This window comes from Physeter macrocephalus, chromosome 18 (assembly GCF_002837175.3).
Source record: "Physeter macrocephalus isolate SW-GA chromosome 18, ASM283717v5, whole genome shotgun sequence".
Lineage (NCBI taxonomy): Eukaryota > Metazoa > Chordata > Mammalia > Artiodactyla > Physeteridae > Physeter > Physeter macrocephalus.
Window position 1 is genome coordinate 8,544,026 of NC_041231.1, and position 19,274 is coordinate 8,563,299.

At 38.8% G+C, this 19,274-nt stretch overlaps 1 protein-coding gene and 1 non-coding gene across 15 annotated transcripts in view; one reads left to right on the forward strand and one right to left on the reverse strand.

Moving 5' to 3' along the window:
* The window catches only part of TMCC1 (transmembrane and coiled-coil domain family 1), a 163,088-nt gene that overhangs the window by 15,481 nt on the left and 128,333 nt on the right, over positions 1–19,274 (forward strand). Inside the window, exon 2 of one of the 14 annotated variants that reach the window (XM_028479831.2) lies at positions 4,823–4,906. The exons of the other annotated variants lie outside the window; for them this stretch is intronic. Coding sequence (XP_028335632.1) covers positions 4,823–4,906 — 84 coding nt within the window. The remainder of the gene's footprint in view (positions 1–4,822; positions 4,907–19,274) is intronic. 14 annotated transcript variants of the gene reach the window in all.
* LOC112064993 (U6 spliceosomal RNA) lies at positions 11,897–12,000 on the reverse strand. Its single transcript, XR_002891781.1, has one exon. It is a non-coding gene; the product is annotated as a U6 spliceosomal RNA (small nuclear RNA).

Genomic DNA, 19,274 nt, shown 5'->3' on the forward strand with positions numbered 1-19,274 from the left:
CCCACCCCTCTAAGTGGTCACAAAGCACTGAGCTGATCTCCCTGTGCTATGCGGCTGCTTCCCACTAGCTATCTATTTTACATTTGGTAGTATATATAAGTCCATGCCACTCTCCCACTTCGTCCCAGCTTACCCTTCCCCCTCCCCGTGTCCTCAAGTCCATTCTTTACATCTGTGTCTTTATTCCTGTCCTGCCCCTAGGTTCTTCATAACAGATTGCCAACAAACACATGAAAGAATGCTCAACGTCACTGATCATTAGAGAAATGCAAATCAAAACTACAATGAGGTATCACTTCACACCAGTTAGAATGGCCATCATCAAAAAATCTACAAACAATAAATGCTGGAGAGGGTGTGGAGAAAAGGGAACCCTCTTGCACTGTTGGTGGGAATGTAAATTGATACAGCCACTCTGGAGAACAGTATGGAGGTTGCTTAAAAAACTAAAACTAGAACTACCATATGACCCAACAACCCTACTACTGGGCATATACCCTGAGAAAACCATAACTCACAAAGAGTCATGGGGCTTCCCTGGTGGCGCAGTGGTTGAGAGTCCGCCTGCAGATCCAGGGGACACGGGTGCATGCCCCAGTCCGGGAGGATCCCACATGCCGCGGAGCAGCTGGGCCCGTGGGCCATGGCCGCTGAGCCTGTACATCCGGAGCCTGTGCTCAGCAACGGGAGAGGCCACAACAGTGAGAGGCCCGCGTACCACAAAAAAAAAAAAAAAAAAAAAGAGTCATGTACCACAATGTTCATTGCAGCACTGTTTACAATAGCCAGGACATGGAAGCAACCTAAGTGTCCATCGACAGATGAATGGATAAAGAAGATGTGGCACATATATACAATGGAATATTACTCAGCCATCAAAAGGAAAGAAATTTGTAGTGAGGTGGATGGGCCTAGAGTCTGTCCTACAGAGTGAAGTAAGTCAGAAAGAGAAAAACAAATACCATATGCTAACACATATATATGGAATCTAAAAAAAAAAAGACTTACTTTTTAAAAAGGATCACTCTGGCTGCTGTGTGAATAGACTGCAGGGGGTCGAGGGTAGATACTCGGAGGACCTGTTAGGAGTCTGTTGTAGAATCTAGGCAAGAAAGGATGATACTGAAAGCAGGGTCTTAGCTGCCTTAAATAGAGCAGTCAGAGATCAAAGCAAGAGAATAACAGTAGTCAGTTTGAAAGATTTTGAAGGTCCCAGTAGTATGTCCCTGGAAGGCAAATGGAATTAATTAGCAGTATGTCAAGAAAGGGATTCTTTATGAAGACAACAATAATGAGCTTTGATGTAGATTTTATGCAACATCATAAAACATTTTAGAAAAACTACTAAATTATTGCAGCAGAGGCCCAATGAAAGAATCAAAATTTAAGGAGTTGGCAATTGAATACATGTTTTCATGACAGTAGGTTAGAGATAGGCCATGATTTGAAGCAATGGTAAGATTCATAGTGGTTCAGAAGTCAAGTATACACTTCATGGTTGTAAATTGAGATTATTTAAGTAAATGCTTTGAAATTTCAGTGTAGTACAGTTGACCCTTGAACAAAGTGGGAGTTAAGGGTGCCAATCCCCCACCCAGTTGAAAATCCACATATTGCCATCTCTGCATCAAAAACAAAGGAATTGATATAGAACGAACTTATGGTTGGGAGGGAGGGAAGGGTGGGGAGGAGGGATAGTTGGGGAGTTTGGGATTGACATGTTCACAGTGCTATGTTTGGAATGGGTGACCGACGGAGACCTACTCTGTAGCACTGGGAATTCTGCTCAGTATTGTGTGGCAACCTGATTGGGAAAAGAATTTGAGGGGGCGGGGAAACGATTTATAAAGTGTAGAACTGCCTAAAAAACCAAACCAAAACAGAAGAACCCAAAAAACCGCCAAAGGAGTTGATAAATTACTCACCCAAGGACAGGAAGCTGAAACAGTTTGGTTTGGATAGAATCCGCACTCAAGCCCTAATTCTTTTGAATTCACTATTGTGATCTCTAATCAAACACAAACTTTCTCCCCACACTTAGTTAAAGATCTGTAAGATGAAAATACAGGTGCTATATTTATTGAAAAAAATCCACATGTAAGTGGACCTGTGCAATTCAAACCCATGTTGTTCAAGGGTCAATTGTATATTAATATGCCACAGTATTAGGCTAGTGTTATGTTTAAAAATAATGTGGTGACATCAGGGGAGAAATGGACAGTAGATTTAGAGGAGAAAGGAGGCCTGCTAATTCAGAGTAGTTTAATTTGGTTCAGTTCCCTCAAGTTTTTGTATATTGTAATTGTTGTTTTATGATGAGTCAAACATTTAAACAGTCAGGTTACTTGTAACATTATAAAGCCAGATTTTATACCCATTCTCAAATAGAAGAGTATAAAATAATTGATTAAAATGTGCTTGATTATAATGGAAAATAGTGTTAAAAAAAAAAATCTTCTGTCCTTGATTTGCCATTTACTAACAAGTGATGTTAGGCAAGTCACTTAACTATCTCGTCTTTAGTGCTCCTGGCCATTTTTTTCTTTGTTTATGATGGTGGAATATGAAAAATTGTATAGATGAAAGTACAAACCTGGTTAAGCATACTAAAGGCTTTCATGGTGATATCTTAGTTTAGATGCTCTTCTGTTATATCTTTTATAAAATACCGTGGGATCAGAAATGTTTTCCCCCTATGTATGTTTGTTCGTACATTTGTTCAATATTGTTTATAGAGTGTTTGACCTAGCATTGTTTTAGGTTAGGGATCTACAGACTTTTTCTGTAAATAGTCATTTAAATATTTTTGACCATATGGTCTGTCTTGCAACTACTCAACCATGTCATAGCATGAAAGCAGTCACCCATAATATGTAAATGAATGGGCATGCCTGGGTTTGACTGTGGTGAACAGTATCTGGGCCTTGGCCCATACTTTGCCCACCACAGTTTTAGGTGCTAAGAATATACGAGTGAATAAAACAGACAAAAATACTCGCCCTGATGAAGTTTAAGAGGAGGTAAACAAAACATATAAGTAAAATGCACAATATGACAGTTGCGAAAGAAGATAAAGAATTCTAGGGCAGGAAATTTTAAGCAGAGTGATCGGGGAAGACCTCACTGATACATGAGCAAAGACCTGAAGGATGTGAGGAGATAACTAGGGAAAGAGCAGACCAGGCAGAGGGAAGAGCAAAGGGGAAGGTCCCAAAGGCCTGTACTATAAAGAAATTTTACTGAAATTGGATTTTGGGGGGCATTGTTAAGGGGAGAAAATGATAATGCACATCAGGGCTGTAAGTCATAGCCTCCTGTCTACATGTGCCAGATGGGTGAGGAGCAATACTTAGAATAGTTCTTACTAATGAGAATTTGAGCTGTATGCATTATTTAAACTTATGTTGTACGGTTTAAGTGTTAGTACTTTTCATCTTGTTAAAAACAAAGTTCAACTGAGCAAATTTAAGGATCTTACTGACTTTATTCAACGATTCATGAATTGGACAGCATTCAGTCTAAGCAAATAGAAGGAACTCTGAAGAGCTGTACAAAACGAAAGACTTTTATAGGCCGAAGGGAGCAGGAACAAGGAAGTTATACTAGGCAAAAAAGTATATTGGTTATTGCTAGGTTACTTTCCCCGTAGAGGATGGCAGGGGTTACCTAACTAATGCTGATCAGGCAATTCCTGATTGGCTGGTTTGAGTCCATTTCTGGGAGAGGCAAAACTGTAATTTAGTTCTCAGTTTGACGATGTGAGGATTAGCATAAGTGACTCCATTTGGGGCCTGTTGTCTTGTTTTTAACAAGCTTGCTGTGCTTAGGTGTAGGTTTTAGAATAGTCATGTCAAGTTGCCTAGTCTAAGGTGTAGTTTCAGGTCACTCTTCTAAAGTGTATTTGTCCTCTTTCTCATTTTCTATTTATGTACATATATGAATACACGCAAATGTTTATACTATTCAAACACATTTCTAGATATGTAAATTAAAATTATCTTTTTAATTAAATGGGACGTTTCTTTACAACAGATACTTTTATCCCACCAATAATTATCCCTTAAGTACTCCTCAGTTGGAGATTGGCACTTTGAGAGAGATGAGAGCTGCATATAAATCATGTTACAACCTTATTTTCAGAGACCTCACAGTCTTGTTGGGACAGCAAGATTTATGTAAGTGGCAATTAAAGAAACAGTGTAATGTGGTATAATCAAGCTCAGAAGCCAGGAGCCTGCAGTTTTGGGTTCTAAGAGTGCCTTATTTCTGTTTTTTTAATATCAGCGTGACCTTAAAAAAATTAAATTCTCTAGGTTTCATTTTCAAGATGAGGTCATTGTACTAAATAATATTTAAAGTTACTTCTAATTTGAAAATTAGAAGCAGGATAAAGTGATGATATGTTTACAACTGAGGCAGTTGATCCAATCACTGTAGGCCACCTAGAGGGCTGAGGCTACTAATATCTATCGCATATTATAACCCTTTCTTAGCAGTTAAAAGCTTTGCTAGAGAACACTATATAATCAGCTGTTACTGAAATTAAGGACAGTAGAAGTTCCTAGAAGGGAGAGCTAAGTATGGGGTCAAGTTGTTGACAGGGGCTTTATAGAGAATATGCTCCTTGGAGATGTTTTAGGAGTATGAAGCACACTCAGTATAGATCTTCTCCATTGTAAGACAACACAATACATGCAGATTTCACGTTTCAAAATAGCTGAGATGTGCTTTAAAAAAGAAGAAGAATCAATTCCTCTTTCTTCTCCGCCATCCTATGTGCGGTTGAATTTGCTCCTTGCCATGTTTTCTCACAAACTTTCAGGGTCCAGCGATTCCTGGCCAAGAAACAAAAGCAGAATCGTCCCATTTCCCAAAGGATTCGAATGAAAGCTGGTAATAAAATCAGGTATGTCTCCAAGAGAAGACATAGGAGAAGAACCAAGCTGGGTCTGTAAGGAGCCCCACACGTGAGATGGCACACATATTTATGCTGTGTCAGGGTCACTTGCATCTTACCGTATCACTCTGAAAACATCACTACCATCAGAACAGCTGGATGTGTTTTATTGGGAAAATGATTTTTCTCTTTGTGTCAGTGTTTCTGCACTAGTGTTTGGCTCAGTAATAAATATGTGAGAAGGGCTTCCCTGGTGGCGCAGTGGTTGAGAGTCCGCCTGCCGATGCAGGGGATATGGGTTCGTGCCCCGGTCCGGAAAGATCCCACATGCCGCGGAGCGGCTGGGCCCGTGAGCCATGGCTGCTGAGCCTGCGCGTCCGGAGCCTGTGCTCTGCAACGGGAGAGGCCACAACAGTGAGAGGCCCGTGTACCGTAAAAAAAAAAGTATGTGAGACCTTTACAAAAAAAAAAGAAAAAGAAGAAGAAGAAGCCCCAATTGTGAGCCTCTCAAGAGCTAGGACCATGTGCTAGTTATCTTTATTTATACCCCACATAGAACCCTAGGGCCTAACCAGTATGAGGACCAGTAAGAAATTTAGAGGAAGTAATGAGAGATAAGATTGGAAGAGCATATGATTATATATAGCTGATTTCTAAAATTTCAATTTAGGGTAGAGATCTTTGATTTAGCATAATGAATGTGAAACAATAATTTTGATGATGTGATTGGCTATAGGGACCCCTCATTATATATTTTTGAAAGGGGGGCTGCGTGTTGAAAATATCATATTCGATTTTTTTTAATAGTTACGTTCAAGGTGGAATGAAATAAGAAAAAAATAGCTGAGGTATCAGGGAGCTCAGCTAAGAAGTTACTGCTTTGTATTATAAGCATCCACCAACTTCTAAGACAACATTCAGGTGTGAAGGGAAACTGAGGTTAGTGATCCTGGTTCTCTATTTAAAGGTTAGTATTACTTCAGAGCTCACTGATCACTTTCCTGTTTATAGATGAATTTAGAAAAAGTAATATACCTTTATTAGGCTGCAGTTAGGAAAGTTTTGTGGGCTGCTTTCAGTTTGGACAGAGAGAAAGGGAAATTCTTTTGCCACTTTAATTTTATTATTCATGATGGTTATTACATCTGTTTGAAGGTCCATAAAATTGATTTTCTACCCTCTGGGAAATAAATGGGCTATTTAAAACCATAGGCCACAAAGAAATCTCCTGAGGTGCATGAGAGCACATTTCTCTCAAGAAAGGGAATTTTTTTGTAATGCCTGGCTGAATCTGGAAATTAGAGAAAAGAGGAAAGGGTTGAGGCAGGCAGGTGAGGTAGAAGGAGAGAGGTAGGATTACTCTTCCTGTTGTAGTTCCCACTTTTTGGTGGCTAAGAGCCCAAAATGTTGGGTTGATTTCACACTGAATAGTCTGAACCATCTTTGATAGAATCATGGTTTCCAGGCCTACATGTGATTTTTCCATGCAGTGGGACTACACAGCTGCGGGCCAGGCTCAAGGGAAAGGCACCACCTGTCACCTTTCTCCTGTACTGGAGGTCCCATGCAGCACCGCCCCAGCTGCTTACACTGCCTCCAGGCTGGCACCTCGGGCCTGCGCAGGCCCGGAAGGACTTCCCAGCTGAGGCCAACGCTGGAAAAGGCATACAGAGTTCAGCACCCGCTGCTGTCTGTAGTTCATCTTTGAATTACTTCTCAAAAACCCATTCCTTCTCATTCTTACTCAGTAACAAATAATTTGTAGACTTAGAGTTAGTGAATTATCCAGCGTTTATAAATAAGGAACTCTATCCTCTGTGGTAAATTGCACCAGGATGACATTCTGCTCTGTTCAAATGAAAGGGAGATTTGTAAGATTGAATTAATTGAGCTGCGAGCAAAACCAGAAAGCCCAGGTGCAATGTTCTCCCACGGGGGAGGAAATGAGATGATGGGAAGGGTAATTCCCGTTGCTGACCACAAGGTGGTGCCCCTAGACCAGGAGAAGTAGGTGGAAGTGAGGGGATGACTCCTACTGACAGGCCATTAATAATGACGGGATTATACCTTGAGAAGTAGCTAGTACAGGGAATTGTTAGGATATGGGCTGGACTGAGTAGTGACTATCATATAGTGGTAGGTGCTCTTTTAAAATACTGAACTGAATTGTTAACTATGGAAATGGAATAGACAATAGTAGAGTAGGTAGAATTTAATGACAATGTTAGAATTTAAAATAAAGACAAACAAAATTTAAAACCCAAAGATATGCTTGGGACAACTAGTAAAATAATGTCTGTTTTCCTAAAAAACAGTTGAAAATTGTAGTTTTTAAATGAAAACCAATACAGATCTCTCTTTTTTGTGTATTTAGTGTCAGTTAGGTTGCTGACGCTGTTAAGGGAATATTTTATTCCCTATCAAGAAAGGGAATCATATGGGAATGCAAAAGTAGGAATAAGTTAGAGATGAAGATGTATTTTGGCTTTTTAGTTGTTCTCCAGTAAAGGTACTTTATAGAACAAAACTTGCGTGCCAAAGGAAGTAACTTTTAGGTTTATTGACCCTAGCTTAGAGGTCCAGAATGTGTATGTTTCTTTTAATATAGTATATGTAGTGACCCAAAAGGTATCTTTATTATCCTTAATGATCCTATGTTGACTTTTAATATGGTTGTCCTAAGAGTGGAATTGAAGGTATAGATAGGATGTTCTTGACCTTGCTAAGTTTATCATGCAGTTATCATCATAGGGATGGCTCCTCAAGTTTTGTTCGGTTTTGTTTTTTAAATCTGATTTGTATTCCTTCTGTTCCAAGCAGCAGCTTTTGTGAGAACGCTCAACATAATGCAAAGTCAAGTTCACTCTTTAAGTTAAATTTAACCTCCTTTTCCTTTATATTGCAAAATATATAGAGTCTTTAGAGTAATTAGACCTGTAAAGGAATGTATTGTAGTATGTGACTTAACTTCTGCTTTCCCCTTTTATTCACAAGAGATTTGAGTACTTTACCAATAGCCTTGAATCTTAGCAGCGGGGGAGAATTTTAGCACTCAAAGTCTACTACTCTTCTGTTTATACAGAACCCTGTTACAAGGATTTGTCGCGTGACTGTTAGCTTCCAAAGACTTATAGGTAAATAAATAGGCAGAAGGACAGACCAGGATCATGTATTATAGAAGATAATCACTAGAACAGATTGGTTTTTCTTCAGCGATCATAGTACAGCATTTTATCTAAAGAGAGATAGGCAACTTTGTCCAGTTAGCATAATATTGGGCTTTAGTAAATGTTGGTTAAAAATTGACTTATTTTGATGTTACTTCATTATGTCCTGTGATCTTGTCAGTCAGTGGGAGCAGACTGGCTTTCGCTTTTGAGCTTTCATACTTCAGGGTCAGCGTATATTTATTATGCATTAATTTGTGTCTCTCATTTTATGTATAGTTAGACTTTGAAAACATCTTTTTTTCCTAAATAGAATCATTTAAAATATATAAAACATGTTTGATTTCAAAAATTAATATTATGACAAATCCCTTTGTAAAAAGGATTAGCAAAGATTTATTGGTTTATATATTATAAAAATATTCATTGGGGCTTCCCTGGTGACGCAGTGGTTGAGAGTCCGCCTGCCGATGCCGTGGACACGGGTTCGTGCCCCAGTCCGGGAAGATCCCACATGCCGCGGAGCGGCTGGACCCGTGAGCCATGACCGCTGAGCCTGCGCGTCCGGAGCCTGTGCTCCGCAATGGGAGAGGCCACAACAGTGAGAGGCCCGCATACCACAAAAAAAAAAAAAAAAATTCATATCTTCAGCCCAAGATCAAGTCAAATATTTATTAAGAACTGACAATTACATTTTATTTTATCACGGTAACATCTTACTAGAGTGAGGAACCCTGACACAGATTTCGATATTGTAATAACAAGGAAGCTAAGAATTTAGAAACCTTCGGTTACAAAATGAGTCCCTTGCAACACAAATGATTTTCAGTCAAAAGATCGCTGGCTATTGCCAGGTGATTAGCAAAGACTCAGAGACTGTTCAGCCTTTGGGCTAATCCTAATCAAGCTCCTCATTTTACAGGTCCAAAAATGTTAAAACCTGCCTGAGATAACGCAGCTAAATTATGAGTGATATCAGGACCAGATCCCTGGGTTCCTTCTGATTCTGTGTTCAGCGTTCTCGCTTCTTTATCCTGTTGACTATGTCAGAGAATCGAAGAACACCAGTTCTGTCAAGTAGGGGACAAGAAAGTTTTTCCTTTTTCCAAATACTGGTAACTTAGATAAGCTTTTTGAATGCGGACAGAAATCTAAGAGCAGTGACAAAGGCTGATTTCAACACTACCCTTGTTTGGTTTCTTATGTTAATACTTTTAAATAATTCTTGTCATCTTTTACAGTAACAATGGAAATAGAATACCGTAATGATTCCCTATAGTTATTTTAATACTGTTCATAATTAAAATATGAGCAATGACATTCTGGACTCTCAGATATCTAAATAAAATAATAAGGAAAAGTGTATTAATTATATATAGTATGTAAAATAAGGCCTCTTCTATTTAGTTAGATAGGCAGTTAAATAGCCTCCATGGAGCTATTTCTGCATTGTGAGGTTGAGGCTGGGGTGGAAAAGAGAGTGCATACTTAAAGTCTCATATTAACCATAAAATAATTTGCAGAATTATAGTTAAGGGATGAAGGTGAGAACTATCCTTTATCATCTTTCTTATGGCTTTAAGATACCAAGAAACCTGCCCTGAGAATGCCGAGGGTTTTTTTTTTTTTGCTGCGTTGGGTCTTCGTTGCTGCACCCGAGCTTTCTCTAGTTGTGGCAAGCAGGGGCTACTCTGTGTTGCAGTGCACAGGCTCCTCATTGTGGTGGCTTCTCTTGTTCTGGAGCACAGGCTTTAGGCTCACGGGCGTCAGCAGTTGCGGCACACGGGCTCAGTAGTTGTGGCGCATGGGCTTAGTTGCTCCGCGGCATGCGGGATCTTCCTGGACCAGGGCTCGAACCCGTGTCCCCTGCATTGGCAGGAGGATTCTTAACCACTGCGCCACCAGGGAAGCCCAAAAATACTGAGTTTTAATGACTCATTTGATAATTGAGAATCTTTTCCGTGTAGTTGGTAGTAGTCTTTGCAGGAATGTTTTATGGAAGTGACTTTGTTTTAATATCATTGTATGGGATCATACTCAGCTTTTTGAGTATCTGGTGTAATTTAAATTACACATCCACATTGTGTAATTTAAGTTGCATGTCAGCTTTTTGAGGTAGGTCTGATCTCCCTTTTTACAAATGAGGTAAGTAGGGCTTAGGGAAATTTTTTAATTTGGCTAAGACTAGTGAGCTAGTACATGGCTGAGTCTAAGTCTTTTGCTCGACTCTACTAAGCACAGGTGCTTTAATATTGTAAGTTTGTTATCATGTACTTAGTGTGAAGAGTATAATATAAGGGCAAAGAGTGTGTAGAATATCTTAGAAGGCTCTAGACTGCCAAAAAATTGGTAACCTCCCAACCATTTGGAAGATACATCTAAGTAGACTAATTTTCCTGAATCACCTAAGGAAAAAAATTAAACAGTTGATCTTAACGATTAAATTAAAACAAGATTTGAAGTCTGATAATCAACTCTTATATTAGAAATGAATAAAGTAGAAATTTAACTAAAAAAAAAGAAGTAATTCTCATTTTCATATCTATGTCAAAAGGCCACAGTGAAATTGCTCGAAGTCCAAAAGTAACCACAGTCTTACGAACCTCCACTGTTTTAAAAGTAGGAAATGAGGGCTTCCCTGGTGGCGCAGTGGTTGCGCGTCCGCCTGCCGATGCAGGGGAACCGGGTTCGCGCCCCGGTATGGGAAGATCCCACATGCCGCGGAGCGGCTGGGCCCGTGAGCCATGGCCGCTGAGCCTGCGCGTCCGGAGCCTGTGCTCCGCAACGGGAGAGGCCACAACAGAGGAAGGCCCGCATACCACAAAAAAAAAAAATCAATAAATAAATAAAAAATAAATTAAAAAAATAAAAGTAGGAAATGAGAATTAATTGACTGATTTATCTTTGCCTCCAGATATTCTGACTGGTGGCAGGTAACATGGCAGTTAGTAGGAATGATTATTTTTAATTGTGTTTTTCTTGTCATCCCCTGCCCTGCCAAGTTTCTATAGCCATCTGGAGGGGTAAGGCAAGAGTGCTGGAGCATTGTCCTAAGAAAGTTCTACTTCTCTTTTTGAGCCTTGAATTAACACAACATCTTAAATTGGGGGGTACTTCTGCAGTCATTCAGCTTGGTAACATTCTCCCCAAGTGGTTGTCTGGGTTCCCAAAGAAGCCCATTCTACTTGTGGATGCCTCTGTTAGGCAAATCTAACATGTTAAACCGAAATCTGGTTCCTTGTATTTCTCCAGTTAGGGCCCATCAGAATGTGTACTGCCTCTGCAGGTATGAATTGCTTTCGCAGTGTGTTGTCTCTGAATAGTCCCTTCTCGAGGCTAATAATCCCTAGTCCTTGGGATATTTTTTTTTATTGTTTAATTCAGCAAATATTTATTTATCCAAGCATTCTAAGTGTAGAATGCAATAGTGAATCCTCGCAAACACTGTACTGTGAAGTTATCTGTATAGCATAAGTGAGGAAACAAAAAATTGCGGTTAAAGTGATTGTCAAGTTCACACAACTGGTAAGAAGTTTATTGGATATCAGAAACAAGTCTTTCTAGCTCCAAAAGTCATGCTTTTGACCACTACCCTTTGCTACTGTGGGTCTTGCCAAGAAAAATCTTGTAGCCATCAGTAAGGTCTGGAGCAGGTAGCTCAAAGAGAAAACTGACCTAAAGAATGGGCTTCTAGCTGTGAGATTCTGGGATGCCAAATGAATTTGGAATCTCCCTGGGCTCCACCAGGAAACTCCAAATCAGGAAGATTCTTGGCAGTCACAGATTTAAATTTGTGGTTTAAGCAATTCACTAAGGACCCTAGAGGCCCATGAAAAACATGGAGCGCTTCACGAATTTGAATGTCATCCTCGTTCAGGGGCCGTGTTACTGTACTCTGTGTTCCAATTTTAGTATATGTGCTGCTGAAGCAAGCGCTAGGGTGTTCTTTCACATTGTAATTTTGAATACTTAGTCACACTGATCCATCAATTCTCTGTTGTTCTAGTTCTTCAGTAATTCTTAAATTATGGTCTCCAGAACAAAATACAATGTCCAAATATGGTTACAGTGGTGACTAGAGCTTAGCTATCGCTTTTCTAATTCTAAGGTCTTACATGCTTCTTTTAATATACACAACTCTATTTTGAAGCTGTTTTTCCTTTTTGCAGTGTGACTTATTTTTCGTATCATCTTTGATTTTCACCTGGTGAAAGTCATAAAACTTAATTCAGAGCAGTTGAAAATTTTGTAGATAGTGCTTTAAAAATATAGATGCTCAGTAATTTTGAGACTGTTAGAAGAGAAGACTTTTCTAGTGAACTTTTTGTTTTGTCTTAAAAAAAAAAATTCCCAGCTCAAAGTAATAGAAATTTCAGCCACTGAAATTGTAATAAAGTATCTCTCAGAAAATCAGAAGTGATGATATGAATTGGTCTGGGTCTGTAGGGCCCTAAGAGGAAGAAATTCTTGTTAGCAATTTACTTATTTTCAGGATAGTGGATAGTAAGATAGCAAATGTTGCTTTTCCACCGTATTTGTGACTTTATGATCTTCTTAGACGTCACATAGTCTTTTAAAAAATAATATTCTGAAAAAAAAAATAATATTCTGAAGAGCTGGCACTTCTGTTTAAACTGTTAGAAAAATTTGATCCTACAGTGCAATGTTGTAATCTGGAAAGCAGTATTTGATATTTGAATATTGCTTTCCTGGTTTGGGGGTGAATTTTTTTAGTTTAAGAGAAATTCCCAGATTTAACTTCTGAGCTGGAGTCTTAATCAGTTGTTGACAATTTAATTTGAACTTAAACTTTCTTTTTAGCAAATATCTGTACCAGGGAATTAATTCATTTCCTGGCTTACTTGGGAAAGATGTGTTTAGAAAGCTTTACTACCACTATTTCTAGAGGCCCTCTGTTGATACCTTCTGGTACTGCTTAGCGTATTGTTTAATGAAATTGCTAATTCTTCTGCATTGTACTAGTGATTCTTACTGGCTGCAGTGTATTTTAAACACAATTTTCTTGGTTAACCCTAATAATAATCCCAAAGTCTTATTTTTAATTACCAACCTGGTTTTGGAGCTAATTTTTAACAAATGTTGGCACAAATTCTGAACTTTTGCAGAGACCCTGTGGTTGGTAAATAACTTCAGGATTTTTACTTTGGTCAATAAGGTTGTTTTGGTTTTAAATAACAGAAAGTAGACAATGTGCTTTGAAAGCCTAATTTAATTTAAATGTGCTCGCCTTTCTAAAGGTGCTAGATATAGTGATTTTCCAAAGACTCATTCATCATTCCGTTGCCTTCTTTTTAGAATACTACTTATGACAACATGAACAAATAATAAAGCATTTTGATAGTGTGCTATAATAAAGCATTTTGATAGTGTGCTCTAAACAGTAATGTACTTGAAAACTAATTTCAATGATAACAGTATTTTCAATGTTAATGGAAATGGACTTGGTATGTTCTGGGGATCACTTCCAATATTAAGATTTTAGAGAATACAGCTTAGGCCTTTAAAGGTAGATAAATTCAGTCAACTTAGTTTGAATTTTTAGATTTAGGTTGGAGGGATAATGAAAGATATCCTCACAGGTCTTTATCCCCCCTCTGGGCGTGTGTGTATGTTTGTACGTATGTATGAGTGTATGTGTACGTGTACACAGTTGCCACACGCATGGTGTAAGCTTGATGGAGAGTTGGATAGTCCATTTCTTTGCCACTAGTTCTGCACTTTTATGCCAAGAAAGTCACTTTATTATTTTGATATTTTGAAAAGATTATTTGGGTGCCCTTAAGGTCTGATGCTGAACATTTATTTATACATGGTTGATGGTACACTGTTTATGAGTATTTAATATCTATTGAAAATTCATAATCATATAGGTAGGCCTCCTATGACCTAATTTTTTAAAAAAATAACGGAAAGTTCATTAACTATCTAGAGTAGTGGCCTCCAAATTATTTTGCTCACACGTACCTTTTAGTGTGTCTCTAATGTTTTTATATTTTATGTATTTTAATATTTTATATAATTGTTCCTGTATATTATGTATCTCATGTAACACAAAAATAGATATGAAAAGGGTGAATAAAAATGAAAGTTACAATGTTTTCTTTCCATGACTCATTGATTGTCTTGTATACACACTGGGGCACATGTATCCTGTATTTAGACCAAAATTAAAAGTCAGGATAATTTCCCTCTAAAGAATTTTTGGATAATATGAAAATCATTTGTACTTGTCTTAGAAATATGACACTAGTACAATATAAGAACAAATTTTTACAATAGAACTGTCCAGTTTTGAGGTAGGCTGCCTTGGGGTGATCAGGCAAAGGCTGGAGAACCACACATCATGCATGTTGTAGGAAAAATCCACGACTCCAATCGAGAGTTGGACGAAACAACTTCTGATATTTCTTCTAAGATTCTGGGACTATAGATAGGAATTCATAGGTTGAGCACTTAAATTTAAAACACTGCAGGGAAGTTAGGCTGTGAATGAAGATCTGGCTCAGAAGTATGCTAGGAAGTTGTTGAACTTCATCCAAACCTCTGCTCAGCTCTTCTGCTGTCAACTTTAGAAATTTGAAGGTTTCTGATTCTCAAGCCATCTCTACGTAGGAAAAAGTATTAAGGTATCTTTCCAGCCTATAGCCTGACTAAATGGGAGAGTAAATATATAAGCAACAAGGGATTCCAACAATGGACTTTATCATCTACTCTGCTTCATTATATCAAAGAGGGAGAAATGAAAACAAGTTTAGAATAGATGAGCAAATATTTTAAAGTGTATAGTATCACAGATGGCTTAGTAAATGTGTTTTCGATTTGTTAAATTCCATATAACATATATAAGTACTATTTCATTAAAGTTAGTCTGTTCTGCAGTAGAACTTGAACAGCTTCATCTTTTAAACCTCAAAATTCTATCACCTTAAAAACAAAAACCTTAGCTTCTCCCTAAACTCCCTTGTTTTCGGTGAGGGGATGCTTGGTTTGTGAAATCCAACTAACAAAGGTAAGTCAGCAATAAACCTACAACTTCTTCACTTTTTTTTTTTTTGTGGTACCCAGGCCTCTCACTGTCGTGGCCTCTCCCGTTGCGGAGCACAGGCTCCGGACGCACAGGCTCAGCGGCCATGGCTCATGGGCCCAGCCGCAGTGGGATCTTCCCGGACCGGGGCACAAACCCGTGTCCCCTGCATCGGCAGGCAGATTCTCAACCACTGCGCCACCAGGGAAGCCCACTATACATATCTTGATTTGAGTATTGTGAATGTGACTGCAGTGCTATAGAGTACCTGCTGAAGTTTTTCTGTTGTGGTTGGTGGTTTTCTTCTTTCCTGGTTTATATAATACCCTGTTCTCTCTCGTTAACACAGAGGCAAAAAGCCTTTCTGCACCAATGAATCTAAAAGTGATACTGGAATCACCAAAACTTGAGATTTTTTTTCATAATGGTTGATCCTATATTTATTGAGAAGATTTGCATCTCAACAGCACTTTTCTCTTAACAATGTAAAAATCACGAAATGCTCATTGTTAACACAGAGGCAAAAAGCCTTTCTGCACCAATGAATCTAAAAGTGATACTGGAATCACCAAAACTTGAGATTTTTTTTCATAATGGTTGATCCTATATTTATTGAGAAGATTTGCATCTCAACAGCACTTTTCTCTTAACAATGTAAAAATCACGAAATGAATGAAAGGCCGTAAGAGTGAAAGAGAGCCCTAATTCTGATTTATTTCTGAGCATTTCTTTGTAAGAAGTTTAATAGTGGACTAGTGCTTCAGAGGAACTGAAGATTGGTATAACCTCCCCCATATGGATGCTCTGTGGAAACTGTTTTCTAGGACTTTACCAAAATAGAGGCTTATTAGAACATATACAGTCTTAGGGAGCATACTCTTGGTTTATTAGTAAAACTCTTCTGTTAGGCAGTTATGCAAATGCACATTTAAATAACCACCTTAGGACTAGAATATCTTAAACATTGCTTTCTGGCTTAAGCTCACCACAGGCTTTCCAACAACATTAGACTTGTTTTCAATGATTGTAGATGGTTCAGGTCACAACTGTACATTCTTCTAGCAAAAGAACAGGGTCCAAGTTTTCTACTCCTTGGAACTGTTGTCTGCTGCAAGAATGCAAAACAGCTGAAGAAAATAATCTACCCCATTTTGTTACTATTAAGTGCGATTGTTATGACTTGAAATGTTTCTTTAATAAGCTTTCTTCCATTTTCCATATTCCTTGGTTATCATATATTGTCTTTACATGATTTGTGATGAGTTACACTGAACATAGAATCAAATTAAGTTTAAGCAGATAAATATGTGTGAGATTAATATATTCTTCCTAGGAATGTTTGCCTAGAGGGCCTTAGGGTATAAGGTGACCTTGCTTAAGTTTCTTTGCATAAAGATAGAATTCAGTCTATTTTCTAATTATCAGAAGTTTAGCTTTGTGAGAATGGAAATAAAGGTTTATGATCTGATTATAGCTCAGGAGAATTTAGGCCACAGTATAAATTACCTGCCTTGGGTCTGCCTACTAGTTTGTGATATGTATTCCTTGTTGTCTGCTTACAGTTCTGTCTCATTATCTTCTGTTGCATTAGGGTACAGAGGTTTGTAGCTTGGTACAGAGATCAAGATAAGCTTGACTTTTACATCTTTTTTTTTTTAATCTTCATTGGAGTATAATTGCTTTACAATGTTGTATTAGTTTCTGCTGTACAACGAAGTGAATCAGCTATATGTATACATATATCCCCATATCCCCTCCCTCTTGAGCCTCCCTCCTACCCTCCCTATCCCACCCCTCTAGGTTGTCACAGAGCATCAAGCTGATCTCCCTGTGCTATGTAGTAGCTTCCCATTAGCCATCCATTTTACATTTGGTAGTGTATATATGTCAGTGCTACTCTCTCCCTTTGTCCCAGCTTCCCCCTCTCCCCTCCGTGTCAAGTCTGTTCTCTACATTTATTCCTGCCCTGCCACTAGGTTCATCAGTACCGTTTTTAATTCCATATTTGTGCGTTAGCATACGGTATTTGTTTTTCTCTGTCTGACTTACTTCACTCTGTATGACAGACTCTAGGTCCATCGACTTTTACATCTTGTTTTCATCATTATGAGGATTTGTGGCTCTAGTGTTTTACTAAATAAAATCAATTGAATAAAATAAATCAGTTTCCTCATTTAGATGAGACACAGTTTGTCACATCCAGACTAACTTTACTGGGTAGTTATCTTTTACTCTTTTAGTGGGATTTACCTAAAAATGAGGTTTAAAAAAATTAACTACCATTGAGACTGGCAAAAAATCTTTGCAAAAGACTTTGATGTTTGTATAAGGAAAAAACATTCCTATGTGTCTCTCCGTTACTACTCATACAGAACACTTCACTGTTGGTTACCAAATGTGTGGGGTTTTTCCCCCCACACCAAGCAATTCTCTGCAGCACTAGCTGGGTGTCCTACAATTTAATGCAATTCTGACACTATCTGAGGATAGCATCAGATCCCACAGGTCAAGGGCTAAGTCCCACAAGGCTGCCTCCCATTCCCCTTTAGTCGCCAGTCACAAATCCAGGTTGTCACCTGTCCTTCTGACCAGCTGGTCCTAGAACCTGCACATGACCCACTCCTTGGGTTTGATTAATTTACTAGAACGGATAAAAGAACTTGAGAAAATATTTTACTTACTACACTACAGCTTTATTACAAAAGGATGTAACTCAGGAACAGCCAGATGGAAGAGATGCATAGGGAAAGGTATGTGGGATGAGACTTAGAGCTTCCGTGCCCTCTCCCAGGAACTCTGTGTGTTCACCAACCTGGAAGCTCTCCAAATCCAATGGTTCAGGGATTTTTATGGAAGCTTCATTACATATGCATGATAGATTAAATCGTTGGCCTCTGGTGACTGAGTGTAATCTCTAGTCCCTCTTTCCTTCCCTAGGGTAAGGGTTGGGTTGGGTGGGATGGGGTGGACTGAAAGTTCCAACCCTCTAATCACATGGTTTGGATCCCCTGGTAACTAGCCGCCATCCATGGGTTACCTAGGGGCTTTATAAAAGTCACCTCATTCGCACAAATTCAGGTGTAGTTGAAAGGGGCTTGTTATGAATAATAAGACAGCCATTTCACCTTTATACTCTGAAGCTATTTTAGGAACTGAGGACAAAACACCAAATATTATAACAAGACACTCCCATTGCTTTTACCCCTTAGGAATTCCAAGAGTCTTGGGAGCCATGATCTAGGAACCATGGACACAAAACCAAAATAGACATGTATTATAAATCACAATATCATATGTTCAATGTGAAAAATAACAAAAGCCATTCTTTTTTGTGTAATTTGAATGTTTTAATCATATATTTTTCTATAGATACTTTTATCTCTCTTTAAGATTTGTACCCTTGTGATTTTTTTTCTTCCTGTTAGTTTGCATCTCTTGTCATTCACTGTCTGTGGCTTCACAATTCAGTATTGTCCTAGTACCATTTTTAAAATCACAGCTGGAAGCACTGAAAAGCATTCTGATAAAGGAAGACTGAATTGTGACTTTAGGCCAACAATAAGCGACAGGAACAAATGATGTTTAAAAAATTAATTTTATTTCAATATGTGTTTGTGTCTTTGGTCCTTCAGAGAATTGTTGAAACCAAGAATTTAAAAGTCACAGACTTCCGGGCTTCCCTGGTGGCGCAGTGGTTGCGCGTCCGCCTGCCGATGCAGGGGAACCGGGTTCGCGCCCTGGTCTGGGAAGATCCCACATGCCGCGGAGCGGCTGGGCCTGTGAGCCATGGCCGCTGGGCCTGCGCGTCCGGAGCCTGTGCTCCGCAACGGGAGAGGCCACAGCAGAGGGAGGCCCGCATACCACAAAAAAAAAAAAAAAAAAAAAAAAAAAAAAAAAGTCACAGACTTCCACTTTTCAACACAGAAGTATAAAAAATATTATACTTGCTTACGAATCTGCTATTTTACTTTTTTTTTGGCCGCTCCGTGTGGCTTGTGGGATTTCAGTTCCCTGACCAGGGATCGAACCCGGGCCCTTGGCAGTGAGGGAGCAGAGTCCTAACCACGGGATTGCTAGGAAGTTCCCTTACGTTTTTTGTGAAGAAGTATCCATAGACTCATTTACTGCCATCTTTCAGGTTCTCAGAGCTCTCACAAACAAGTAT